Source organism: Phyllopteryx taeniolatus, chromosome 13 (assembly GCF_024500385.1).
Source record: "Phyllopteryx taeniolatus isolate TA_2022b chromosome 13, UOR_Ptae_1.2, whole genome shotgun sequence".
Lineage (NCBI taxonomy): Eukaryota > Metazoa > Chordata > Actinopteri > Syngnathiformes > Syngnathidae > Phyllopteryx > Phyllopteryx taeniolatus.
In genome coordinates, this window is record NC_084514.1 from 22284215 (window position 1) to 22312214 (window position 28000).

The following is a 28000-nucleotide window of genomic DNA, read 5'->3' on the forward strand; positions in this document are numbered from 1 at the left end:
CCAAAACACAACAAGAGACTACCATTTAGTAATTAACAGAAAGCGTGAATAACCCGATAATTCGTGGTCGGCTACTGACTTCCATAGGCTTTCTGCCAACTGAGATACCATGTGACCATTTGGTGACAACACGGCAAACGCTTCCATACGTTATGGAGAGAATCACATCTAAACTGAGAGGTAAAATTTATATCGTTGTTGAAAATTGGTCAAAATGGATTACCTATGCCCTGTAGTCTGCCTTTCGCCTGAAGGCAGCTGGGATAAGCTCCAGCACCCAGCAACCCTGAACAAGTATAAGCGGTATTGAGAATGGATGGATGCATGGATGGCTGGATGGATGGATTACCTACAGTCACCTCCAAAAGTATTGGAACAGCAAGGTCAATTCCTTTGTTTTTCTTGTGTACTAAATAAGACATTTGGGTTTCAGAACAAAAGACGAAATGAGACAAAAGTTCAGAATTCCAGTTTTTATTTCAAGGTATTTACATCTTGATATGTTAAACAACCCAGGACAGAACACCTTTTGTATGAACCCACCCACTTTTCCAGTGAGCAAAAGTATTGGAACAGACATGATTAAATTCAATAAAAAGTGAAGAACATTTAATATTTGGTGGCATAACCCTTACTTGCAATAACTGCATAAAGCATGCAACCCATTTACTGCAGACTGTTGCATTGTTCATTTGAAATACTTTTCCAGCTGTAGCGTATATTGGTCAAACAAGAATTTAATTAATTTAGGAGAAAATAATAAGCCGGAAGCGACGCTTGCGTTACCTCCGGTTTATCGTAATTTTAAATTGAATTGTTAAAATTAACTACTAAAACTCGTAATCTGAAGGTTGCTACACTTTACGAAATTTTGAGTTTTAGATTACAGAGGTTTACTTAAACTCAGAACACACACACAAAATACAACCAAGAGTGTAATTTTATGCTATATTTAATGACATCTAAGGAAACACACAGCTACAACTACAAAAAGAAAATAACACTAATGATAAAAGAAAGAAAGAAAATTAGGCGTACAAAAATGGAAAAGAGGACATCATGTCTATGGACGCTGGGCTAAAATAAATGAGCGTGTGAGCATTTAATGCATTGTGTCAGAGCGAGAGAAGGCAAAGTTGGGATTTCGTGTGAAGTTAGTAATTTACCCAAAATTATTAAGCACTGATGTTGGACATCATAGTAAGAATTGCAGTGTCAACTCACAAACGCAGATCAGCTGGTCTTTGGGGGTGGTCTTCCTCCGGAACTCAAGCGGAAACGAAGCAGGTTTGGTTAAAGAAAAACAAGATGGGACAGATGGCAAAAAAGACTGAGAAAGTTGAGGAATGCTTATCAAAAACTTGTTTGGAACATCACACAGGTGAACAGGCTAATTGGGAACAGGTGGGTGTCATGATTGGGTATAAAAGGAGCTTCCCTGAATTGCTCAGTCTTTCACAAGCAAAAATGGGGTGAGGTTCACCTATTTGTGAAAAAGTGCATGTGAAAATAGTTGAACAGTTTAAGGACAATGTTCCTCAACGCACAATTGCAAGGAATTTAGGGATTTCATCATCTACGGTCCATAATATCATCAAAAGGTTAAGAGAATCTGGAGAAATAACTGCATGTAAGCGGCAAGGCCAAAAACCAACATTGAATGCCTGTGACCTCCAATCCCTCAGGCGGCACTGCATCAAAAACCGACATTAATGTGTAAAGGCTATCACCACATGGGCTCAGGAACACTTCAGAAAACCAATTTCAGTAAATACAGTTCGACGCTACATCCGTAAGTGCAACTTGAAACTCTGCTATGCAAAGCAAAAGCCATTTAATCTCGAATGAAAAATGGAAGCCAAAACGAGTGTTGCGTATATATACCGTATTTTCGCGACAATAAGGTGTACCGTATTAAAAGGGCAAGTCTCAGTTACGGGGTCTATTTCTGTATTTAACACATACATAAGGCGCACCGTATTATTGGGTGCAGGCATGGTAAAACATACGCTAGCTTAAAACATACGGTAGCATGTATGCACGCTAAAACATTTGTTGTGCGTATCGCTACCGTGCTGGTCCCCTGCTTCTCTACAGTGTGGTTCACCGGGATGTCGAAAGTGAGCGCCACCTCGTCCATGTTGGTGATGTAGTTGGGCTGGATGTGTTTGTCGGCAATCTTTTTACTGCAGTAGGAGCGGAAGATGGCCATCTTTTTCTTCTAATCCGCCGGAAGTTGCTGATCCACAGTAGTCCTTGCCCGGATGGATAGATGGTGCCGTTTCATAAAACGAAAGCACCAAGACGGACCTTGAAAATGTTTGATTTTAATTTCTTCTGCAAGCATTATTGCCCTCAGTCAAATGGTGACTGTAGAGACGCTTCTCCCAGCTGTTCTTTGATCATTAATCCATTGCTCGAGTTGGTCTTCCAACTCGGGCCACCTCGCCCTGTTTCCGCGGAAACTCAGCTTCGTCTTTTTGACTTGGCGAAGCTCGTTTTCCTGCTTCCTCCACTTGCGAACCATCGATTCGTTGATCTTTAATTATCTCGCAGCTGCTCGATTCCCATGTTCCTCCGCGTAACTGATAGCTTGCAGTTTAAACTGTGCTTCGTAAGAGTGTCTCTTCGTAGATGCTATTTTCGGGGGTCGTTAGCCAAACCGATGTTGTTTTGCACAATCCACAGACCAGCGCTATATACCTACTGGGGGCGTGCCTTTAGCGTCCTCTTTCACGCACACCCTTCCCCCTTTAACGTCCGCATGTGGTCCTCAGTCACGTCCGCCTTTCCTCTATATAAGCAGCGTCGGCAGGAGCCAGTCAAGGGGAGCGCTCATCAAAGTCACACAACATTTACAGATTTTTGAACTCGGTGCACACATAAGCATTATAAGTGCTTCTAAGTGCATAAGCATTTCTCCATTTTGGAGAAAATGTAAGACTTTTAAGTGCGCCTTATGGTCGTGAAAATACGGTATATATTTATATTTAAATTGTTCATTTTTTGATTACCATTACCACCTTGTGGGTCATTTTGATATAATTTGATTCATAACGCCAAAGACACTGAAAAAATTTCTAATGTAGCAATTTGTTTATGTCGTATTGGTTTTTATATGGGTAATTGTCTCCAATTGTGAAACGGCCACATTTAAAGTTCCAATTTATGAAGTGATTATTTAAAATGTTTCGCTTTCATAGTAAAGGCAAAGGCAAAAGTGCATTACGGTAAAGACAAGAGCCTCAAAAAAAAAAATCGTGTAAGTTGCACAATGTACATGTCTTGCCATTCAAACTCTGTGGATACAAGTGCATAAATGATCCTAACTGCTCAATAAACCCATTATACTCTTTATACAATTGTATTAACAGTAAAGACATGCAATATTTTGGACACTTTCAAAAATTCATACCCATTCATTCAGATATCAGAAATAACACCATTTATTTTTCTATCTGCTATTGTGTGAATGCAAAACTCTGAAGACACTAAGATGAATGTGTTAAGTTTTCACCAAAAGGGCATATTAGGCAATAGAACAAAGATCCTATATCAATAAATCAAATTAGAATCTTCAGAAAACGTTGCAAATAATGAAACTTCATTTCAGGTACCTAACGGTAAAAACATTTTGGCATTAAAAATTTGGAAAAATATTACTTTAGATTTTTTTTCTCTTAGAAACAGACCTTTTGATGGATAACTCCATTTCAAAAAGAAATTCAGTGGGCCATGTCTTTACCATTATTGATCAAATTATACGGAAAAGAACCCTTATTTTCTTAGCCTAAAACATCCATCATATGTTAAGGCACTTCAAAGTAATGTGCTGAACACAAAGAAATTATATTTACGGCGTTATAAGCACAAGTTCGTTCAGTCTGCCAATCATCTCCTGCAGCTGAATCCTGTTCGCCAGTCTCTGTGTGTCCCTCCCCTCCAGCAGCTGTCGCTCCGTGTGAGTGAGCAGCTCTACAACCTGAGACACTGGGAGCTCATTTGTCTCCTTAACCATGCCATGTAAAGTCTTAACTGACCAACTGTTGACCGTCTTCTCAGCTTGGAATCTGGCTCTGTATGGCTGAGAGACAGACAGCAGGGGAGGGAAAGATTCAAGATAACACATGTCAGTGTCCAAGGTATCCTGAAGTCTGCATTTTCTGTCCATAACGTCCCCTCTCCCAGTCTTCTGTCCTTTCTGTTGGGGGCAAAAAAGCACAACACAGGCCAATAAGTGCTACTTAGGAAAATCTGAATTCTCCCTATTATGATCACTAAATTCTTCTTTAAATCTCTGGACTCATAAATACTGTCTTTTATTTGGAATTGTATACAGCCCAGATTAAGAAAAACCTCCCTTCAGAGGCCTAAAGTCAGGTGAAATGGCCTTGCCCAACTTTCAGAACTACGACTCAGCTGTTAACTTCCGAAGTCTGCTTGACTGGCGGCACTTTGACTTGGAGCCATCATATATCCATATATCATACGACCATGGAGGCTCGTGCTGGAGGTACAGGAACTTCCTTATATCAGGTTCACATCTTCCTCTTACCTGTTCTGTGCCCTTCGGCGGCCCGGTTGTTGAAGTCTCTTAAAATTTGGTCTCCATTCAGAAAAACCCTTGGTCTCTCGACTTTTTTACTTTTGAGCCCTATTGCAGCTAATCACCTGTTTGCTCCATCAGATGGCTTTCGAGGTTGGCATGAAAAAGGGGTGAGATGCTTTGTAGATTTATATTCAGATGTACACTTTCCCATCAGAATCAGAATCATCTTTATTTGCCAACTATGTCCAAAACACACAAGGAATTTGTCTCCGGTAGTTGGAGCCGCTCTAGTACAACAGACAGTCATCCTTTCTGAGCAAACAAAAAATATGGAATTCCATCGACACATTTTTTCAGGTTTCTGCAGGTAAAACATTATGTTAAAAGTATGACATCACATTTTTCCCGTAAACCTCCAGATACTCCTCTCGATGCATTTCTATCAATCAGTACTACTCCCAAAGGTGTGCTGCTTTTTTTTTTTGTTGGAAAGAGTCTGAACACATTATATATAAACATCAATATTTTAAAACTAGAAGCTTTATTCGCTCACAGATTTCTGTACTGGTACTGTCAAGATGTTTTTCACGAAATGTGTTTTAGGCAATTCTTCCTTCATTTGGGGTGGCTCCACGCCCACTTTTTCTACTCCCACTATCTGAATAAAGTTGGAATGGCAACAACTGACAAATTATCCATCCAAGTATTCTTAATGTGTACATGCAGTATTATATAGTGTCAGTTATGTCACAATCGTTGTGCATGTGTCACTGAGCACCTGCACTGTTTTCAGTCTCAGCAATACATCCTCCAGTTTGTCGACAGCCAGTTGTCCAGGGTGGCAAGCATCGGCAGCCCTCGTGACAATTTGCGTAGGCCTCTTAGCGACAGCGTCCTTCACATGGTAATCCACCACACTGTCCTACAAGTACACAGACAAACATGCTTCTGCATTTGTGAGGGTCTTGAGGTGTGCATAAGCCAACTCACCATCCAGGTCCAGAAAACATTTTCCACCTGCTTCCAGTTTAGGTACAATCCAAGAAGGTCACAAAGCTCCTGTACACCGATGCATGTCTAGTAACATACACAACGATGTAGATTTACTAGACTTTGCAACATCAGCTGTGTTTTAGTGTGTGTGTGTGTGTGTGTACTGTGCAGTACAGTGGGAAGTAAAGAAGTATGTGAACTCTTTGGAATACAATTTCTGCATAAATTGGTCATGAAATATGGTCTGATCTTCATATAAACTACAAGAATAAATAAACTGAATCTGCTTAAACTAAGACCAAACAAAGGTTTGTGTGTTCATATTTTTATAAAGCACAACATGGAAATATTCACAGGACAGTGAGGGAAAAAGTAAGTAAACCTCTAGGCTACGGATTTTCCAAGTGCTTATCAGAGTCAGCTGTGAGCCAACCTGGAGTCCAATTGGAAGTGTGGCTTAAAGCTGCTCTGGCCGCAATAAAACACACACCAGTTTCGAATCTTCTCGTCGAGAATCATCGCTTGATGTGTCCAATGCCTCACTCAAAAGACCTAGGATTATGAATTGTTGACTTGCATGAAGCTAAAAAAAGGTTACAAAAGTAATATTCTTGCTGTTTATCAGTCCAGGGTTAGACAAATTGTCTATAAATCAAGAAAGTTCATAATTGTTGCTTCTCTTCCAAGGAGTGGCCGTCCTGTAAAGGTGACAGCAAGAGCACGTCGCAGAATGTTCAGTAAAATAAAAAAAATAATAAAATTAAACAAAAATGAAAAAAAAAATAAACTACAGTCTCAGCTCAAGACTTACAGAAATCATACGAACATGCAAACATCTATTAGAACAAATCTATCATCGGCAAACCATCAAACAAAAAATGGGGTTCACGGGAGAACAAAGGAAGCTCTCTAAAACAACAAAAAACATTGCTGCACGTTTGGAGTTTGCAAAAGAGCACTTGGATGTTCCACAGCACTACTACAAAATATTCTGTAGACAGATGAAACCAAAGTTGAATTGTTTGGGAGGAACACACAATGTCATGTGTGGAGGAAAGAAATAGCACAGCACACCAACATCAAAACCTTATCCCAACTGTGAAGCACAGTGGAGGGAGCATCATGGTATGTGTGTGCTGAACTACCTCAGGGTCTGGACACGATATCATCAATAGAAAAATTAATTCACAAGTTTATCAAGATATTTTGCAGAACTTCATTCAGGTCAAAAGAGGATTAGCATTGCAACAGGGCAATGATCAAAAACACAGAAGGAAACAACAGAATGGCTTCAGAAAAAGAAAATGCGTGTTCTGGAGTGGCTTAGTCATAGTCCTGACTGCAACTCAATTGAGATGCTGCAGCATGACCTCAAACTATTCGCACCAGATATCCAAGGAATTTGCTGATCTGCAACACTTTTGTCAATAGGAAAGGGACAAAATTCATCCCTTTCGTTGTGCATGTCTCATTTTCAACTATAGGAAACGTTTGGTGGAGGTTATTGCTGCCTAAGGAAGGTCAACTAGATATAAAATCCAAGGGTTCGCTTACTTTCTCCATGCTGTCCTGTGAATGTTTATGTCATGATCTATAAAAATATGAAAACACATGATTGTTTGTGTGGTATTAGTTTAGGCAGATGGTTTCTTTAGTCTTGTGATTTGGATGAAGATCAGTCAGTCCACATTTGATTACCAATACCAATTGACTAAATGGGCTCTCATACTTTTTCCTCCCAATGTAAATGAAGAAACTCACCTCCCAACCACTCACAATACATTGTTTTACTGTACAGTGGTTAACTTATTTGTACATTTATATTACAATGAATACATTAGTTTGTACAATGTATGAAAAAAATTTGAAATTTTAACAATTTGGAGGTCAGACAGCATCCCAAATCAGATTGTGTTTGACCTATAAAGGTTCTATTGTATTATAATTTCACTTTTTAAGAAGGACTCTGCATGTCAACATACATCATTGCAGAATTCAAATGAGAAAAAGAAAATATCTAAAAATAAAACAGACTTTGAGGCTTGATAGAATTAAAGCTTTAACATACATTAACATACATGTTGAAGTAATAATCTATTGTTGTATCTGATTACAGGCGGTAATCTCTGCACACACCTCATTCAGTGCTGTACAACTTTGACCCGAGGAAGATAATCCAGAAGTTAGGCTTGTAGAAAAAACCTAAGAAATGAAAAATGAAAAATATATCAGTTATCAATTAATTTAGCGTGTACATTTGAATTCATCCATCCATCCATCCATTTTCTACCGCTTATCCGAGGTCAGGTCGCGGGGGCAGTAGCTTTAGCAGGGACACCCAGACTTTCCTCTCCCCACCCACTTCATCCAGCTCTTCCAGGGGGATCCCGAGGCATTCCCAGGCCAGCCAAAAGACGTAGTCTCTGCAGCATGTCCTGAGTCGTCCCCGGGGTCTCCTCCCAGTCCGAATCAGATGCCCCAGCAACCTCATCTGGCTCCTCTCGATGTGGAGGAGCAGCAGCTCTACTCTGAGATCCTCCCGGATGACCAAGCTTCTCACCCTATCTCAAAGAGAGAGCCCGGACACCCTGTGGAGGAAACTCATTTCGGCCGCTTGTATCTGGGATCTTGTTCTTTCGGTCAAGACCCACAGCTCGTGACCATAGGTGAGGGTAGGAACGGCATCTTCCCCCCTTCGGAGCCAACTCACCACCAGGTGGTAATCAGTTGACAGCTCCGCCCCTCTCTTCACCAGAGTGTCCAAGACATGCTGCCGCAAGTCCGATGACACGACCACAAAGTCAGTCATCGAACTGCGACCTAGTGTGTACTGGTGCCAAGTGCACGTGTGGACATCCTTATGCTTAAACATGGTGTTCGTTATGGACAATCCGTGATGAGCAGAAGTCCAATAACAGAACACCACTCAGGTTCTGATCGGGGGGGCCGTTCCTTCCAATCACGCCCTTCCTTCATTGTCATTGCCCACGTGAGCATTGAAGCCCCCCAGCAGAACGATGGAGTCCCCAGCAGGAACGCTCTCCAGCATCCCCTCCAAGGACTCCAAAAAGGGTGGGTACTCTGAACTGGTGTTTGGTGCATAGGCACAAACAACAGTCAGGACCCGTCCCCCCACCCGAAGGCGGAGGGAGGCTACCTTCTCATCCACCGGGGTGAACCTCAACGTACAGGCACCGAGCCGGGGGGGCAGTAAGTATATCCACACCTGCTCGGCGCCTCTCACCGTGTGCAACACCAGAGTGGAAGAGAGTCCAATCCCTCTCGAGAGGACTGGTACCAGAGCCCAAGCTGTGTGTGGAGGCGAGTCAGACTATATGTAGACGGAACTTCTCGACCACACACACCAGCTCGGGCTCCCTCCCTGCTAGAGAGGTGACATTCCTTGTCCCTAGAGCCAGCTTCTGTAGCCGGGGATCGGATCGCCAAGCTCGCACTGCAGCCGACCCCTATGGCCCCTCCCACAGGTTGTGAGCCCATGGCAAGGGGGACCCACATTACCCTTTCGGGCTGTGCCCAGCCACCAGGCGCTCGCCTTCGAGCCCCACCTCCAGGCCTGACTCCAGAGGGGGGCCCCGGTGAAACGCGTCCGGGGAAGGGAAACCTAGATCCATTTGTTTCTTTCTTCATAGGGTTTTTGGAGCCGTGCTTTGTCTGGTCCCCCACCTAGGACCTGTTTGCCATGGGTGACCCTACCAGGGGTGTGGAGTCCCAGACAACTTGGCTCCTAGGATAATTTGTACACACAAACCCCTCCACCACGATAAGGTGACAGTTTCCAGGAGGGGACATTTTAATTCATTTTATGATTAAGTCTGCATTGCAAGTAGTCAAGTTTTTTCTGCTCACAGGTCATAGTATGATATGTCAACCAGCATTTCCTGGTCCTCAATTCATTTCAGGCCACTAGCATTTTGGTTTGATGATGGAATTTCTCAGTATCCACATGCAATTGTCAATGTTTTATTTTCTAATTACCAGCTACACTGGTGACAACCATGGATTAGCATCAGATAAACAAGACCCCACCAGTTTTTTTTATTTAATTTCAGACGCTTCGGCCTTGACAGAATCAGCCACCACACAACAGTAAATTGATCCAATTTGTGTTTTTTAGCAAGTTAGAGAAGATGAACCTCCTCACAGCATGTAACAAAGAGGCTCGCTCATCCTGCATGGACAGCAGTATCCGTCCCTGGTGTTTCAGGCAACCAATGAGCCACTGAAGTCTTCTCACTGAGCTGCACTCGACCAGGGGATCATGAGGAATCTCAACTTTCATCTAAAAATACAGAAACCAAGATCTCAAATATAGTCAAACAACCGTCAAACCGTTAGGTACACTTGTGGGCGGCGTGGCGCTGAGGGTAAGAGTACGCCCTGAAACCGCAGGGTCACAAGTTTGTATCCCCGCCTGGGCACATGTAGTTGTGTCCCTGGGCAAGAGACTTAACCCACATTTCCTACGAATGAATGTGGTAGGATGTTTGGTGGTGGTCGGAGGGGCCAAAGGTGCAGAATTAATTAAATTATTAATTTAATTAATTAATTAACTAATTAAAAATACCTCCCTACTTTTGTCAGACTGCCCCTGGGCTGCTGTGGCTACAACTATTAGCTTACTACCCACAGGGCGTTACTGAGGAGTGAATGAATAATGTGTGATATTGTAAAGTGGCTAGAAAAGCACTACAAAAGTGTTATGCATTATTATGATTACTTACAAATCAAAAGCATAGGCTACATAAAGTTTTCCTTTTCAAACAACTTTCGTTCTGGATCTTTATACAGATCTTGCACCAAAATCTTTGCAAACACCCCATGCTTCCATAAACTCATGGAAATGCATCCCATGCCAGGTGTGTGAAAGTCAGCTGTGTGAACAAATGGCCCCACAGATTTAAATGCATACTTTTTCCACTTTTGTTGACAGCTTGGATTTTGCCACAGCCTGTGCTCTTGAGAATAAGTGTAACATTGCGGTTGTAGTTTGCAGAGGAGTCGGACTGCACTGCATCCTCCTCCTCCTGCATACTAAGAGCTGATTTTTGACAACTATATTTAGCTACGCTGGAGAACAGTTCTACACCACTGCAAACTAGAAAGCCAATGTTACAAAAAATGTTTCCTCTTTTAAAGTGTCGTTCATAACTTAATATAATTATCTTTGGCGACATGGGAGAAGTATGATTAGCACTGCTGCCTCACTGGAAGAAGTTTTGACTGTCGCTTAGACCATTCTTAATACCCAACTTTGGGGGCCTTTCCATATGCAGTTGGCATGTTCTCCTCATGCTTGAATTGGGATTCATTCAGGGTTCCCCGCAACCAAAAACATAAGGTTAAATTCCAGTCAGTCTGATCTGGATTCCATGGTTCTCGGGAAAAGGTTTAATGCAGAATCCAATTTTGATACAACTTTAAAACTGGATCTCATTATGACCTAACATGCATGTGTAGCCAATTATGGTTCCAAGGACTGTGCAAATACTGAATGGTGTGTACTGAGTGTGTACAAAGGAACAGTGGTAAGTGTTCTGGTCAGACTTACAAGTATGGGGGGGAGTAGTATTTTGTCCAGTTGTTGTACTCGTTGGGTCAGAAGTTTCTCTAGCGTTCCAGCAGCAAGTACCCAGCCAAGTGCCAGAAGGAGCTCCCGACTAGAGACTCCTCCCACCTCCCTCCCATACATCCAGCCAGCATAGTAACCACTCTGCCACAGGCCTGTGCTCACCAGCATCCTATGCTCAGCGGTGACTACAGAGTACAAACACCACAGAGGAAAACCTTAATCAGTCCTACGAGAACAAAATTCTGATTCTAACAGCTCCGGTTGGAATGTTGACATTATTACATCATGAAAGCCCTGGACGTCTGTAAAAACCTGCAATTGACCGTTTATCATCTGTGTGCAGCCAGCAGAGGACACAGTTGTCGTCTGGAGGATGTTGGCTAGTAGCTGCCAGAGTCGATCCTCCTGGAAAACAATAAGACACCAAAAGAAAATATATGTATATACAGTGTAACTGTGGGGATTTTGTAACGACTGCGCATTATTTTAGCTGAGCAGTTGACCTGTCTGAACATACACCCAGCAACCAGATTTGGTACACTAGCACAATCTAATGACATCCATTACAGGCGCTTTGTCTAAAAAGCTGCTTCGAGAGAAAAAAGGCACAAATTGTTGACAAATTCAGGGAGCTTCTAATTTACCAATATTCAACTCAACTTTATTTATAGAGCACTTTAACATGCGCAGCTGTACATAAAACAGACAATAATTAAAATAATACAATATACAATGTACACGGTCTCCCTTTAGATTGGGATTTAGCATACACGTCATGCAGAGTTCTATTCCGTCTTGCTGCACAGGCTACACGTTGTGTGAAGCTGTTAGTAGATGAGGGAGACATGCTCAATATGTCACAATATGCTTGTCATTACTGTAATAGTAGTGAGGTGGGGGCTTCTGCTTCACAGCAGGAAGGCTGTGGATTTAAATCTGTGCCAAACCTGTATAAATTCCGATACAGTGCAATTCTTCATCATTGCACGCAACATCCACATCAAAATAAAATGTATCCTCTCTCTCTCTCATATATATATATATATATATATATATACACATAAAGCCAATACATTCTGTACACACATACTCTTCACCAAATGCATGTACAGTATCTATCTCAAAAAAAGGTAGTACACCGTTATCAAATATTTTCTCTTTTCATAGGAAAACACTGAAGAAATGACAATTTGCCACAATGTACATCTTACATTGCATAACAGTTTAAATTTAGGGTCCACTCAAAATAACTCAACACACAGTCAATATCTAAACTGCTGGCAAGTGAGTACTGTAATTTCTCGTGTATAATGCTGCATTTTTCTCCCAAAGAAATTGGCAAAAGTCAATAGTGCACATTTTACAAAGGTCCAGTGGGTGCGGAAAGTATTCAGACCCCCTTAAAATTTTCACTCTTTATTATATTCCAGCCATTTGCTAAAATAATTTAAGTTAATTCTTTTCCTCAATGTACACACAGCACCCCATTTTGACAGAAAAAAAAAACGGTATTGTTGAAATTTTTGCAGATTTATTAAAAAAGAAAAACTGAAATATCCCACAGCAATAAGTATTCAGACCCTATTTAGTAGAAGCACCTTTTTGAGCTAAGACAGCTAAGACATGAGTATTTTTGGGAATGATGCAACAAGTTTTTTTACACCTGGATTTGGGGATCCTCTGCCATTCCTCCTTGCAGATCCTCTCCAGTTCTGTCAGGTTGGATGGTTAACGTTGGTGGACAGCCATTCAGGTCATTCCAGAGATGCTCAATTGGGTTTAAGTCAGGGCTCTGGCTGGGCCATTCAATAACAGTCACTGAATTTTTATGAAGCCACTCCTTTGTTATTTTAGCTGTGTGCTTAGGGTTATTGTCTTGTTGGAAGGTGAACCTTCGGCCCAGTGTAAGGTCCTGAGCACTCTGGAGAAGGTTTTCGTCCAGGATATCCCTGTACTTGGCCTCATTCATCTTTCCTTCGATTACAACCAGTCGTCCCATCCCTGCAGCTGAAAAACACCCCCACAGCATGATGCTGCCACCACCATCCTTCACTGCTAGGACTGTATGGATATTTGACTTCTAAATCAATGGCAGTAAATGTGTTTTAATAAAAACATTTTTAAAAACTTGAATAGGTGAATCCACGGGTGCAACACCGAGAATATGCAGGGGTCCACTATCTCTGTCGTTTTAAAGTACTTTTGCCTTGGACAAATGACCTCACTTTTGCCAATCGTGTATGGGGTTTCTCAATAGAGAACTCTACTACTCAGCCACCAATATCCACTAGTGAATTACAGATATTTGCAACTGAATTGTAGACATTTGTAACTCCAGTTTGAATGATCTACCACGCCATTTTCACTCATCATAATTCCAGTTACAGATATCTACGTCGGTTTGCCTAGTTAAAACTTAAGATATCTGAAAAGGGACGTAGATATTTTAAATGTAAATCTTAAACTTCAAAATATCTTGAATTGGAATTATAACTAGTAAGAATCAAATAGTAGATATCTCAAACTGGAGTTAGAGATATCTACAATTCTGTCGCAGATGTCTGACAGCAGATATCTACAAATGAACTGTAGATCTCTGCAATGACAATCCATGAATAGCGAAAGTGATGTCATTTGTCCTAGGTGAAATTATGAGGCCATTACATACATTACGAGGTGGGAGTAAGTCACATGTGCGCAAGTCACAAGCAAGTCTCAAGTCATAACCTTCAAGTCTCAAGCAAGTCCCAAGTCGGGGGGAAGTCGAGTCGCCACTAAATTTCAAGCAAGTCGACTCAAGTCATTATTTGGTTAAAGCAAGTCAAAAATCAAGTCATAAAATCTTGTTCAAGTCGCAACATATATTGGAGTGGTAATAAAATGTTTTTTTCAATTTCTTTCCCCATAAATAACACTGAAAAAAAGTATTCACGCTTTATAATTGAGTCGTATTATTGATACAATAATATTTAAATGAACAACAACCGGAGTTATGATTGATTGAATTTGTTGCACTGAATTGTTTTAAAGTTGCATTTAAAACTCAATTTAACTCTACTTTATTTCTGAACAAACTATGCTGTGTACTTTTTGGTGACAGCCTTGTAACTCCTACGGTTCTTAAGAGAACTCTAAGCAAAAGCCAAGAATTTCTTTCTGTTGTTCAAATATAATTAGATGTGTACCTAATGGGCTAAAGGAGAATGAAAGAGATTTACAATTGAGGGAATAATACATGACAAAAATGTTCCCATGCTTAAAAAAAAAAAGTAATGTGAACAAAATCTGCATTCCTCCTGTGTCCTCTTCTTTAATTAAATCACTGTTGGGTTTATTTATTTATTTATAAGCACTGACACTTGACAACTGACAATTGTCACAAGAATAAAGCTTATGTTTCATATTCTGTGGTCTCAATTTTAAAAACAGAGCGCAGACAGCTTTATAACAACAGATGACATTTTGATAGTGACACTTCAATAAACACTTTCAGTTGTATGAAAATTATATTCACATGTAGCTACTCACAATTTGTACTGTACTTAGGAATAGTGGAACGTACTTTTGCCAACGACATTTTTAATTGCTGTGATCGTACTGCAAAGTGATCCGTGTACAGCGGGCCTATACCGCACTTGGCATTTTCTAGCTCTTTCGTCATGCCAGCAAACGTCTCTGCAACTTTTTGGGGGCATTTTCTAGCTCTTTCGTCATCCCAGCAAACGTCTCTGCAACTTATTTTTCTATCTCAACAACACTAGAGATGTCGCATTATTTCTGCATTCAGAGGTTGGTATTATATTTTAGTATCTTACTGCTCTAGAGTGCATGAGAGAGAGGAAAAAAAGAAAATTTTGTGCGCCTATGAACTGAAACGAAAGGTTCCGACAAGTCATATCATAAAGCATCCCACCCTGAGTTATGTTACTTAGCTGTACTAAAATGTTCACAATCAGATCATTTTTTAATCATCCCAAACCAGTCTATGAAACTTAATGTTTGACCAGCTAGCTAAACTGTTAAATTGGCTTACCCGTCTTTGTGAGTTTTGTAGTGACGAACTTCGACGTCGTCGTTGCTGTGTCTTTAATGCGCCAGTTGCATGCCATGCAGATTGCCACACCCTTTTTGCAGAATTCTTCAACAACATAATCCTTGAATACAAATTGTAGTGTCTTTGGAGCTCCTTCCCTCATTGTTCATGCAGGTGGCTGTCACACTGGCAACGTTGGCGCGAATGACAACCACCCCAACCCCAAATTGTTTTACTTTCCAAAAAAAAAAAAAAAGAAACCGTCTCAATTAAAATGCTGATTTCCAACTCTAAACAAGATGACTTGTCAAGTCATTTAGTTCAAGTCAAAGTCAAGTTTCTTGGCCACCAAGTAAAAGTCTTTCTGAAGAATTTGGCAAGCAAGCAGCAAGTCATAAAACTGGCAACTCAAGTTGACTCGAGTCAAGTCATTTGACCCATCTCTGTTACAAGCTGTTAAATGTTAAGGCTTGCCATAAAAAGTCATTTGTGATGTAAACATAATGGAGACGAGCAGATGGAAATATTTACAAGGAGATAAGATTCACATTCACCGAGCTTGTGTGATCATTCCTTTTTCAAATATGACTAATATTTACCAGAAAATAATCACTTAACACGGTCCTAAATCAAACAGAGACAATATTTATTTACCAGAAAAAGAAAAATCACTTAACACTGTCCTAAATCAATTATTATTGTTTTGGCTACAGACAGTCACAAGAACAGTATAAATTTTATTTTTTCCCCCCAAAAGTCCCAAATATTGAATTTTTTTTTTTTAATATATATATATTAAAAAGCAATCCAAAATAGCAACTAAAACGTACTGTGACCACTTTTTAAACAATAAATGTATTATTTTTAAACCATCGATTTGTATCACGTGAGAGTGCAAAGCAAGGTACTTAAAGGTACCGTACCTTGGTAGTTAAGGCTACTGTGCATTCTTGTCCTGGACACATCTTGCTAGGTGATGAAATGTTTAAGACTATCTTAGGTGCAGAATTGGTTCAGACTATTTGCAACCCAGTCTGACATTGCGCAGTTTCCCTTAGGACACACTCGTCACATGAATGTGCACTTGAATAGCGAGACACCTACCACGTCGACTTCGCCAAACTTCGCCCGTCTAAACGTCTCCGGCGTCGGGACATGTTGAAGTCCGGTAGCCGTCAGTAATTTACACAACGTTCCAATCACCTGCTTTACCTCCACACTCGCTTTGTGGCGCTGCATTACACCACGCAGCAGAACATGATTCATTTGTGTAAACCATGCGCTGCAAAGGGAAAATCAGAAGAGTTCATTCTTCTTCTTTTTTAAATTATTGGCAAGTTGGACGATATTAGAAGCATTACCACCCTCTTCAGGACATTAATATAACATCAACTTATTTTCTCTAATGTCATTATAGCTTTTTCCCGACCAAATGTTTATTCCCTGACAGTGTTGCAGAGTAAATGTATGTTACCATATTGAATTAATATTATAAAACAAAAGCAAGCCCGTATACCTCCGTAGTAAATAGACATTCACATTTGATGGGTAGTCAAATTTACCTTCATGTAACAATGGCTTCATTCTAACATTTCCATACTAGCCTACTCATTTCCTATTTCTATTGACAGTAGATTTCAATATAGCGAATGAATGAGGTGGAAGTGAAATTATTTTATTGTATCTTGAAATGAAGGTATGCATGAAGGTAGTTTAGGTAACTGTTTTATTTTAGTTGTCTTAATATTGTGGTATAATATTGGAAAAGGATAGCACCCATTTTACATTAGAAGAATCTAACAGTACAACACCAAACAAAAATGTCACAGAGGTGGAAGTGAAATTATTTTATTGTATCTTGAAATGAAGGTATGCATGAAGGTATTTCAGGTAATTGTTTTGTTTTAGTTGTCTTAATACTGTGGTATAATATTGGAAAAGGATAGCACCCATTTTACATTAGAAGAATCTAACAGCACAGCACCAAACAAAAAAATGTCACAAAAAAGTATGAAAACTGAAATAAAGATGACCTCATATAAATTTAACCACAAATTGTTTTACTCAGTGTGCAATCTGGGCCTGTTTAAGCTAATATACTCGCAGGAAGCCATGCCTTCTTCTGTAGCGTGAATGGCATCAGGTGGATGCACAGTTATTGCACCTTCTGCCATCCAATTGAAGAACGCTTTATTGTTTTCCCTGTCACTAAACATTGTTGACAAATAAATTTTGTAAAAATCGATCATTTCCCGCAACACCCCTGATGATCTCTCATCGTAGGGTGCCACGGGACTCAACTAGAGGAACAAAGAGAAGCATGTAGTTCTGCAATGCAGACCCTCTTTTCAGTTGTACTACTTCTTAGAAGTACTGGTTTTCCAAGCACTTACAAAACTGACACCATTATGCTGGACTGAACTTTATAGCTGACTTGGAAGATACTTCCAAGTACTATGTTACACCAATGACATCATGTCTTGATATCTCAAAAACAAAACCTGGAGATCACTAATCAGCACCCAACTGTGAAATCGGTCATTGTACACACAGGGGCCCTGGATGTTGTCAAGCAGCAATCAGAGGTACGGAAGTGTGCAATGTTTGGATGCTGAGGTTTTCATAAGTGGACCACTCCCAGCGGTACAAATTGGAGATGAACGTTTCAGTAGGCTCAGTCAATTAAGTAAGTGGCTCAAAGATGTGTGTACTGCACTACCCGTGCATTTCATTGACAATTTCTGCTTTTTTGCTGTGTACGTCATTCAGCGGCCCGAAAGGAAAACACTGGCTTTGTTGACACGGCTGAAGGACAAAAGGATGCAGTTGTTCCCAAACAATCGGAGGAACAAGAGATAAGGCGACACGAGGAGCAGATGGATTTATCAGCGTCACTCAACCAATCGGAGGAATGAAATGAGATGAGGCAGGACTTTCAATCTCCCACACCCCTCCCTGTCCCTTTTAAGCAAAGCCCAACGCAAAACAGCCTAAATGCCATGTTAGGTCTGACAGACAGGGTGAAGGCTATTGTCAATATTGGAGTCAAGCCCACACCACGCCAAGATCTTCCTCCCATCCACCCTCGCCTGAAACCACCGTCCACTAAGATGCAAAGGGTCTCTCCTCCACCCATGAAGAATATTATCTGCGAATCTAACTGATAGCTACGAGGTCTTTCCAAGAATAAGCCAGACCCCTATGGAGATTAGGCATTTTTCATCCCATTTTTCATGGGTAATAAATCAATGTTGATTAATGACATCATTGCAACCTGTCATCTCGACTTAGTTATTAAATGAAACGTGGTTAACAGAAAGAAGCTGTAATACCATTTTACATGAGGCAACACCAGGAAATTTAAATTTTATGAACAAGTGTCAAATAAGGAAAAAAAGGCGGTGGTATTGCTGTTATTTTTAAGTCATTATTTCAGTGTCAAGAAATTATACTGGGTGATTTTAGCTCTTTTGAATTGCTCTGTTTTTTTAGTTAAAGGTGACCCAAAGGTTATTGTTTGAATAATTTATAGTCCTCCAATATTCAATGGAAAATTTAGAGGATTTTTCAGAACTGCTGTCAGTTATTTGTACTGACGACAACTATTTTGTCATAAAGGGAGACTTTAACATTCATTTTGACAATAACATGAAAAAAAATCTGAAGAACTCTCTGCTATACTAGACACGTTTGACCTCTCTCAACATAAGTCCTACCCACACTCAAGGTCACATCTTAGACCTGGTCATCTCGAAGGATGTTGAAATTCTATCAATTGACCTTAGGATATGGCTATTTCTGACCATTTTTGTGTATTCTTTTGAGAAAAGGTACATAAATGAGACTACCGCCACTAAGTTTATGAAGACTGTGCCACAAACTGTGAATCTTGAAACAGTTGATGAACTTTTGGATAATTTCACCTGGAATCAGATAGCTCCAGAACTCCTAACAGCTGATAAATGCAATGAATTTGCTTGTTATTTTAGTGAAAAAACACAATCCATCATCTTAAATATGAGCACAAATCAGCAAAATGATAAAATTATACTTCATCTGAAGCCACCCAGGAAAAACTCTTTTTACCATGTCCGAATTTGACAGTTGACCATAAAACTGTAGAGAACACGGTTCAGCAACTGAAACCATCAAGCTGTCTTGACTCAATACCATCTGACTTTTTCAAAGCTATTGCGAAGCCTGTGCTAGCTGAATTGCAGCAAATAATCAATTGTTCACTTCAGTCAGGCGAGTTTCCTAAAGCTCTTAAAGTAGCTGCCATTAAGCCTCTTCCATGCCATTAAGTCTCTTCCATGTTAGCAAGCTATAGACCCATCGTAAAATCTCCCTTTTATAGCCAAGATGGTTGAGAAAGTTATTTTTCATCAACTCAGCAATTTCTTGAACAGAAATGGACTTTTTGACAAATTTCAATCAGGTTTCCCAACTCATCACAGCACAGAATCTGCTCTTATCAAAGTGCTAAATGATATAAGGTTGAATACTGACTTGAGAAAGGTGTCAATTCTTGTCTTGTTGGACCTCAGTGCGGCTTTTGATACGGTAGATCATAATATAGTGCTGAACAGGTTGGAAACGTGGGGAGGACTAAATGAAACAGCCCTTAACTGGTTCAGGTCCTACCTGGAGGAAAGGAGTTATTTTGTAACCATTGGAAATGTTCAAGCTCATCGAATGGCAATGGCTTATGGGGTCCCTCAAGGTTCAGTTCTTGAACCCCTCCTGTTCAGCCTGTATATGCTACCCTTGGGTTAAATTCTTCAGAACTTTAATTTTGACTATCATAGCTATGCACATGATACAGTTATATCTAGCAGTGCCTCCAGATGACTACAGTTCAATTGAGGTGTTGTGTCACTGTCTAAAACAGATAAATAATAACTGGATGAGCCAAAATCTTCTTCAATTAAACCACAACAATACAGAGACAATTGTTTTTGGCAATAAAGAACAGAGGATTGCTGTTAGTAAATATCTGGAGTCACTCTCTTTAAAAACCAAAGACCAAGTCCGAAATCTTGGTGTTCTGATCGATTCCGACCTGACTTTCAACAGTCATATCAAATCAATTACCCAAACTGCCTTCTACTATCTGAAGAACATATCCAGAGTGAAGGCTTGCATGTGTCAAGCAGACCAGGAGAAGCTCATCCATGGTAATGGTCTTCTGACTGGACTCCCCAAAAAGAGCATTAAACAGCTGCAGCTCATTCAGAATGCTGCAGCTCGGGTTCTGACCAGAACAAAGAGGTCAGAGAATATTACTCCAATTCTAATGGAATATAAACCCAGTAGGGCTCTGAGATCAACAGGCTCAGGTCAAATAGTGGAGCACAGAGCAAAGCAAACAAGCAGCATTTGGCTATTATGCTGCACGCAAATGGAATAAGTTGCCAATAGAAGTGACATCAGCCCCAAGTGTGAATGTTTTTAAGTCCAGGTTAAAAACTCTTCTTTTTTTCTCATGCTTTTTAGAGCATTTCCACTTTTAAATGATATTTATTGCACTGTAGGCTGTTTTAATTGTCCATCCATCCATTTTCTTTACCGCTTATCCTCACTAGGGTCGCGGGTTGCTGGAGCCTATCCCAGCTATCTTCAGGCGGGAGGCTGAGTCCACCCTGAACCGGACGCCAGCCATTTGCAGGGCATGTTTCTAATTGTACTTTTATTTATTTTTCTCTTTGTTTTAAATGTTTATAAGCTGTTTTTTTTCCTTTGATTTTAAATGCCTTCCATCCATCCATCCATTTTCTGAACCGCTTCTCCTCACTAGGGTCGCGGGCGTGCAGGAGCCTATCCCAGCCATCATCGGGCAGGAGGCAGGGTACACTCTGAACTGGTTGCCAGCCAATCGCAGGGCACATACAAACAAACAACCATTCGCACTCACAGTCACACCTATGGGCAATTTAGAGTCTCCAATTAATGCATGTTTTTGGGATGTGGGAGGAAACCGTAGTGCCCGGAGAAAACCCACGCATGCACGGGGAGAACATGCAAACTCCACACAGGCGGGGCCAGGGATTGAACCCGGGTCCTCAGAACTGTGAGGCTGACGCTCTAACCAGTCGGCCACCGTGCCGCAATTTTAAATGCTTTTAATAATGTAAAGCACATAGAGTAACCTTGTGTATGAAATGCGCTATATAAATAAATATGTTTTGCTTTGCTTTCTCGGGGAATGTTTTATAGTCAGTTTGACCACAATATACATGGACCTGTTGAAAAGGATAAAGCTATTGAATGCCTTCAACCAGATAACTATTCGAATGATACTGACAGTAGCATCACGTTGCGGGACTGGTATAGCACATCAGATTTGTGGCAAATTTCAAAAAGATGCCTTCCAAAGAAAATGTAGTTTTCCGGCAATGCAGTACTAAAGCCTATCAGCCGCCGTCTTCATCTTCAGCTCTTTTAATGACTGGTTGCCCTGGAAACAATAGAAAAAGAGGGCAACTATCATATCCATTGTACAATGCAAGCATAGAGTATATCAACTGATATTCAGTGCCTTATGGGTGAAACTGTTATTCACCAAAATTAAAATGGAAAGTCTTCCCCAGAAGGTTTTGTATTCAGAGTCCCCATCAAATAAAAGGAGGCCGACGCTTTCGTTAGCACTGCTACATCTCAGGAAGAAAGTTCAATTTGGGAGTGGTTTATGTGCTAGAATGTTATCGCTTGGTAAGCAGGTACACTATATTGCCAAAAGTATTTCACTCACCTGCCTTGACCCACATACAGTATGATCAAACCAAACAACAATTTACACCACCATTCACAACTATGAATACTGAATACTGCCAATCTAGAATACCACAAATGAGCAAAGGTACTCAGTACATGCTTTTAGGTAAGTCACTGGAGGAGAAACAGTTGGTGAAAATGCACATAGTGCTGCAAAGTCCACTGCACATTTCCCAGTTGCAGTCTATACATGGATCATTTCAAAAATAAGAAGCATCCCTCTTTTGTTGTTCTTGTGGAACAGTACCCTTGTTAAATTAAACTGGGATAGATTCCAGATTCAATGTCGCCCAGATAAGCGGTATAGAAAATGGATTAAGGGAAATGCCAAGACTACATGGAGGATTTGGTAGCTACAGCCAAAGGTTGGATTCTTAGGTACGTTCCCTGTTTGCAATTGGAGTTGAATAGTTCAGGGTGCACCCCGCCTCCTGCCCGATGATAGCTGGGATAGGCTCCAGCACGCCCACGACCCTTGTGAGGAGAAGCGGCTCAGAAAATGGATGGATGGATGGACCTCGAATCGCCTCCTTGTGGTGCAATCTGAGATCTTGACAATACTCATAGTTAAGACTTTTGAACACATAAAAAAAAAGAACATGGATAGCTATGCAGATGACACACAGTTATAGCTAGCAGTGTCTCCAGATGACTACAGTTCAATTACGGTGTTCTGTCACTGTCTTAAACAGATAAATATCTGGATGAGCCAAAATTTTCATCGATTAAACCACAACAAAACTGAGATAATTGTTTTTGACAATAAAGAGAAGAGGATTGCTGTTAGTAAATACCTGGAGTCACACTCTTTAAAAACCAAAGACCAAGTCCGAAGTCTTGGTGTTCTGATCGATTCCGACCTGACTTTCTACAGTCATATAAAATCAATTACTCAAACTGCCTTCTAATATCTGAAGAACATATCCAGAGTGAAGGCTTGCATGTGTCAAGCAAACCAGGAGAAGCTCATCCATGCTTTTATCTCAAGTAGACTTGACTATTGTAATGGTCTTCTGACTGGACTCCCCAAAAAGAGCATTAAACAGCTGCAGCTCGGGTTCTGACCAGAACAAAGAGGTCAGAGAATATTACTCCAATTCTAATGGAATATAAACCCAGTAGTGCTCTGAGATCAACAGGCTCAGGTCAAATAGTGGAGCACAGAGCAAAGCAAACAAGCAGCATTTGGCTATTATGCTGCACGCAAATGGAATAAGTTGCCAACAGAAGTGACATCAGCCCCAAGTGTGAATGTTTTTAAATCCAGGTTAAAAACTCTTCTTTTTTTCTCATGCTTTTTAGAGCATTTCCACTTTTAAATGATATTTATTGCACTGTAGGCTGTTTTAATTGTCCATCCGTCCATCCATTTTCTTTACCGCTTATCCTCACTAGGGTCGCGGGCAGCTGGAGCCTATCCCAGCTATCTTCGGGCGGGAGGCTGAGTACACCCTGAACCGGACGCCAGCCAATTGCATAGCATGTTTCTGATTGTACTTTTATTTATTTTTCTCTTTGTTTTAAATGTTTATAAGCTGTTTTTTTTTCTTTGTTTTTAAATGTTTTTAATAATGTAGAGCACATAGAGTAACCTTGTGTATGAAATGCGCTATATAAATAAGTCTTTTTTGCTTTGCTTTCTCGGGGTATGTTTTATAGTCAGTTTGACCACAATATACATGGACCTGTTGAAAAGGATAAAGCTATTGAATGCCTTCAACCAGATAACTATTCAAATGATACTGACAGTAGCATCACGCTGCGGGACTGGTATAGCACATCAGATTTGTGAAAAATTTCAAAAAGATGCCTTCCAAAGAAAATGTAGTTTTCCGGCAATGCAGTACTAAAGCCTATCAGCCGCCGTCTTCATCTTCAGCTCTTTTAATGACTGGATGCCCTGGAAACAATAGAAAAAGAGGGGAACTATCATATCAATTGTACAATGCAAGCATAGAGTATATCAACTGATATTCAGTGCCTTATGGGTGAAACTGTTATTCACCAAAATTAAAATGGAAAGTCTTCCCCAGAAGGTTTTGTATTCAGTCCCCATCAAATAAAAGGAGGCCGACGCTTTAGTTAGCACTGGTACATCTCAGGAATAAAGTTCAGTTTAGGAGTGGTGTATGTGCTAGAATGTTATCGCTGGGTAAAAAGGTACACTATATTGCCAAAAGTATTTCACTCACCTGCCTTGACCCACATACAGTATGATCAAACCAAACAACAATTTACACCACCATTCACAACTATGAATACTGAATACTGCCAATGTAGAATACCACAAATGAGCAAAGGTACTCAGCACATGCTTTTAGGTAAGTCACTGGAGGAGAAACAGTTGGTGAAAATGCGCATAGTGCTGCAAAGTCCACTGCACATTTCCCAGTTTCAGTCTATACAAGGATCATTTCAAAAATAAGAAGCATACCTCTTTTGTTGTTCTTGTGGAACAGTACCCTTGTTAAATTAAACTGGGATATATTCCAGATTCCATGTCACCCAGATAAGCGGTATAGAAAATGGATTAAGGGAAATGCCAAGACTACATGGAGGATTTGGTAGCTACAGCCAAAGGTTGGATTCTTAGGTACGTTCCCTGTTTGCAATTGGAGTTGAATAGAGTTGTTAGCTTCTCTGTAAATGTTTTATATACGTTCAAAAAATAATAAGTTTCAGCTCCCAATTTTTAAGGTTTTTAAACAACAAAGCTGAATGTGGATCATGTTATAATTTGAGGCAATTCCCTTGTAATAATATATTGTATTCACATTTTCTGAATAAGAATTGAAATGTATTTACAGCCAGTAAGATTCTAATGTCTTAAATAGGGGAATATATTGGTGCTGAAATACTTACCATCCAGTTTTTTCAGTCTGGGTACCCTTTTAGGAGCTTCAATGGACCAAGATGCTTCAGCTTTCTCTTCTAGAGGATTTCCCACAAACACCAGATCTTCAAGGCATGGTAGATCAGCCAGCTTTGAAAACTCTCCTGCAAAACAACGTACAATAATCTCGAATAAAATGTAGTCATGCTGTGGGTAAAATAGTCTTTAGCTTCAGCTGTTTGCATATCAGTTGTGTATAATGTGACATTATGAGTGTAGCTCACCCCAATCTTTGACTAGGTTGTTAGACATATAGAGAATCCTTAGTTTTTTCATCAAATGAACACCTTTCATTTTCTCTATCAGGTTATAAGAGATCCACAACTCTTCTAATGTGTCGCCAACTGCATCCTTCAGAATCCACATATATAAGACAAATCATGCAATGTGAATGTTTTGCACAACAAAGTATAAAATGAATTGAAACACACAGAAATAACAATTTATTCACAAAATGTAATGTGTATGCACTCACCAGGCCAGTAAAGGCCTTGATATTATTTCTACCCAATGACAAAATTTTCAAGTTTTCTGAAAAAACAGAAAGGAAAACAACAATGTTAAGCCCAAAATGTATTTGTGTATCACTACACATGTGTTCATGTAGTCAAGTCCTTACTCAGTTCCCCTAGATTGGTTATTTTGTCAATGCAGTTTGTGGACAGACACAGCTTTCTGTGAATGATACAGTACACAGGGGACAATTTGTAATTAATTACATTACTGGGAGAAAATGTGCAATTAAATTACTGTTGCTTTTGGAAATTTCCATGATTACAATTTTAGTTGCATTTCAAAAATAGCTGCAAAAGCTCCGATTTTCTTCATATTACGTCCTCCTTCTAAAGCCGACGCTTGTGATTGGCTCACTCTGGTCATGTGCCATTCTGCCATTGTCTCAAACCTAACATTATTTTCAAAATAAGACCTCAAATCGGGCGGCACGATGGTTGACTGGTTAGCACATCTGTCTCACAGTTCTGAGGAACTGGGTTCAAATCCCAGCCTCGCATGTGTGGAGTTTGCATGTTCTCCTCATGCCTGCATGGGTTTTCTCCGGGTACTCCGGTTTCCTGTCACTTCCCAAAAACATGCGTGGTAGGTTGACTGAAGACTCTAAATTGCCCATAGGTGTGAATGTGAGTGCGAACGGTTGTTTGTTCCTATGTGCCCTGCGATTGGCTGGCAACCTGTTCAGGGTGCACCCCGCCTCTCGCCCGAAGATAGCTGGGACAGGCTCCAGCACGCCCGCGACCCTCGTGAGGAGAAGCGGTACAGAAAATGGATGGATGGATGGATGGATGGACCTCGAATCGCCACCTTGTGGAGGAATCCGAGAACTTGACAATACTCATAATTAGACTTTTGAACACATAAAAAAAAGAACATTGAATTTTGAACAGTTTCACTGTTATAATTTCAGACTTTTTATGGAACACGTATCTGTGTTGTCATTTGAAGTAATATTGTCTAATTCGTGCACATTTTTCATTAGTTCAACATCGTACGATATGGTGGTTTTCCACATGCGTTACACATAATGCAACAAACACAGCTATATTATGTACTTGCATTTCATCATGTTTTCCAAAATAATGATCTATGGTTGTATGCTTGTTTTTTTTCGAAGAAACATCCAGGGGTCCTGTTGTAGCATTCATACAAAATTAAGAAAAGCAATGAAAATGAAATCAAGTGTAATTAGTTGTTTACGTTTTAAAAAGTAATTGACATAGTCACACTACTATTACATTTTCAACAAGGTAATTTGTAATTGTAATCAACTACATTTCCAAAGTAATCTTCCCAACACTGGGTTCAAAATGGTTCAAGTAAATGACTCACTCGCAATTGGGGATTTTGGCAAGAGTGGAATCCAATTTTTCAATCGGGGGAATCTGACAAATGAGCTTTACAACTGTGGCCTCGCTGCACTTTTCCCCGGTCTTCTCCTCCTGAACACACAAAATCACAAACTGAACGCAGGTATTCAAATATTTTTTTAGTACACATTTTACAAACTTTTATCAAGACTCTGGTCACATAAAATAGTACGGAGCCCCCCCTGGTGCCAAGGTATGAGAAAAATAAAATTCATTGATAATCTGTTCCCTCAGTTTAGTAAACTGTACCCTCAGTTTAGTAATCCGTTCCCTCAGTTTAGTAAACTGTACCCTCAGTTTAGTAATCTGTTCCCTCAGTTTAGTAAACTGTACCCTCAGTTTAGTAATCCGTACCCTCAGTTTAGTAAACTGTACCCTCAGTTTAGTAATCCGTTCCCTCAGTTTAGCAAATGTCTGGGGCTCCGTATACCTACGTATATCTGTCAAGTGAAGTAAATTCTATTTGTATGTTATATTCTTACTCGTGTGAATTCTGTGTATAAATTGTCATGTCGTGATATATCCTGCATCCCATTTTTTCAACTGAAAGGCAATATTGCTGTAGTTCGAGGGGGTTGATCATTATATAGCAGTACTACCAGGACTGGCTACAATTAGCCTGCGTGTTTCCTAAACACAGTACTAAACTGAGGGTACGGATTACTAAACTGAGGGTACGGATTACTAAACTGAGGGTACGGATTACTAAATTGAGGGTACAGTTTACTAAACTGAGGGAACGGATTACTAAACTGAGGGAACAGATTATCAATGAATTTTATTTTTCTCATACCTTGGCACCAGGGGGGCTCTGTAAAATAGCAACATAGTATTTCAAGAATATTTGTTTCCTGGACACTTACCCATTTGGCCAGTGCTTCTTTTATTGTTGTTCCTTTTCCCTAGAAACATGACCAAAAAAAGATAAGAAAAACTGGCTAATTTGTTCCGTTTCCGTTACCTTAGAGTGAACACAAACACTCGATTTATTATTCCAAACACACAATAGGGTAACGCTAACTACGAAATTATTATCATAGGCCGAATGTTTGTATTGTTGTTTGAAGTGGTGAATTTACGACGAGTTCTATCAAGCAATTACAGACAAAAGCGTTAAAATTGTTAGAATAACAAATACTCACCACCATTTTGATAGGCTGCTCCGGTTGCTATGAGCCGACCAGGAAACAAACAATCTGCGCATGCGCAGAATCGCCGATTGGACAACAGCGTTGTATGTGAGGTCAAACGGTTATCCGCTTCCTTTCTGCCTCCCAGGGAAGTA

General features: G+C 40.2%; 2 protein-coding genes across 7 annotated transcripts; both read right to left on the reverse strand.

Moving 5' to 3' along the window:
- Positions 1 to 936: 936 nt before the first annotated feature.
- tedc1 (tubulin epsilon and delta complex 1) lies at positions 937 to 16851 on the reverse strand. 6 transcript variants are annotated; one of them, XM_061793772.1, is made up of 8 exons: positions 16270 to 16851; positions 11456 to 11537; positions 11112 to 11317; positions 9705 to 9842; positions 7679 to 7744; positions 5540 to 5626; positions 5328 to 5471; positions 937 to 4201 (listed from the first exon to the last, which is right to left on the reverse strand). In XM_061793772.1, exons 1-8 carry the CDS (start codon positions 16429 to 16431, stop codon positions 3854 to 3856), a joined length of 1233 nt encoding a protein of 410 aa, XP_061649756.1. In that variant the 5' UTR covers positions 16432 to 16851; the 3' UTR covers positions 937 to 3853. The 6 variants fall into 6 exon arrangements, with proteins under 6 accessions (XP_061649756.1, XP_061649757.1, XP_061649755.1 ...); XM_061793773.1 differs by lacking the exon at positions 16270 to 16851 and adding an exon at positions 15166 to 15577; XM_061793771.1 differs by lacking the exon at positions 16270 to 16851 and adding an exon at positions 15166 to 15577 and having other exon boundaries at positions 11445 to 11537.
- Positions 16852 to 16997: 146 nt separating this feature from the next.
- On the reverse strand, positions 16998 to 27975 carry dnal1 (dynein, axonemal, light chain 1). The gene is made up of 8 exons (XM_061793778.1): positions 27858 to 27975; positions 27579 to 27617; positions 26678 to 26787; positions 25452 to 25507; positions 25308 to 25363; positions 25057 to 25183; positions 24802 to 24936; positions 16998 to 23839 (listed from the first exon to the last, which is right to left on the reverse strand). The coding sequence occupies exons 1-8, from the start codon at positions 27861 to 27863 to the stop codon at positions 23796 to 23798; spliced, it is 573 nt and encodes a 190-aa protein (XP_061649762.1). The 5' UTR covers positions 27864 to 27975; the 3' UTR covers positions 16998 to 23795.
- Between the last annotated feature and the right edge of the window lie 25 nt (positions 27976 to 28000).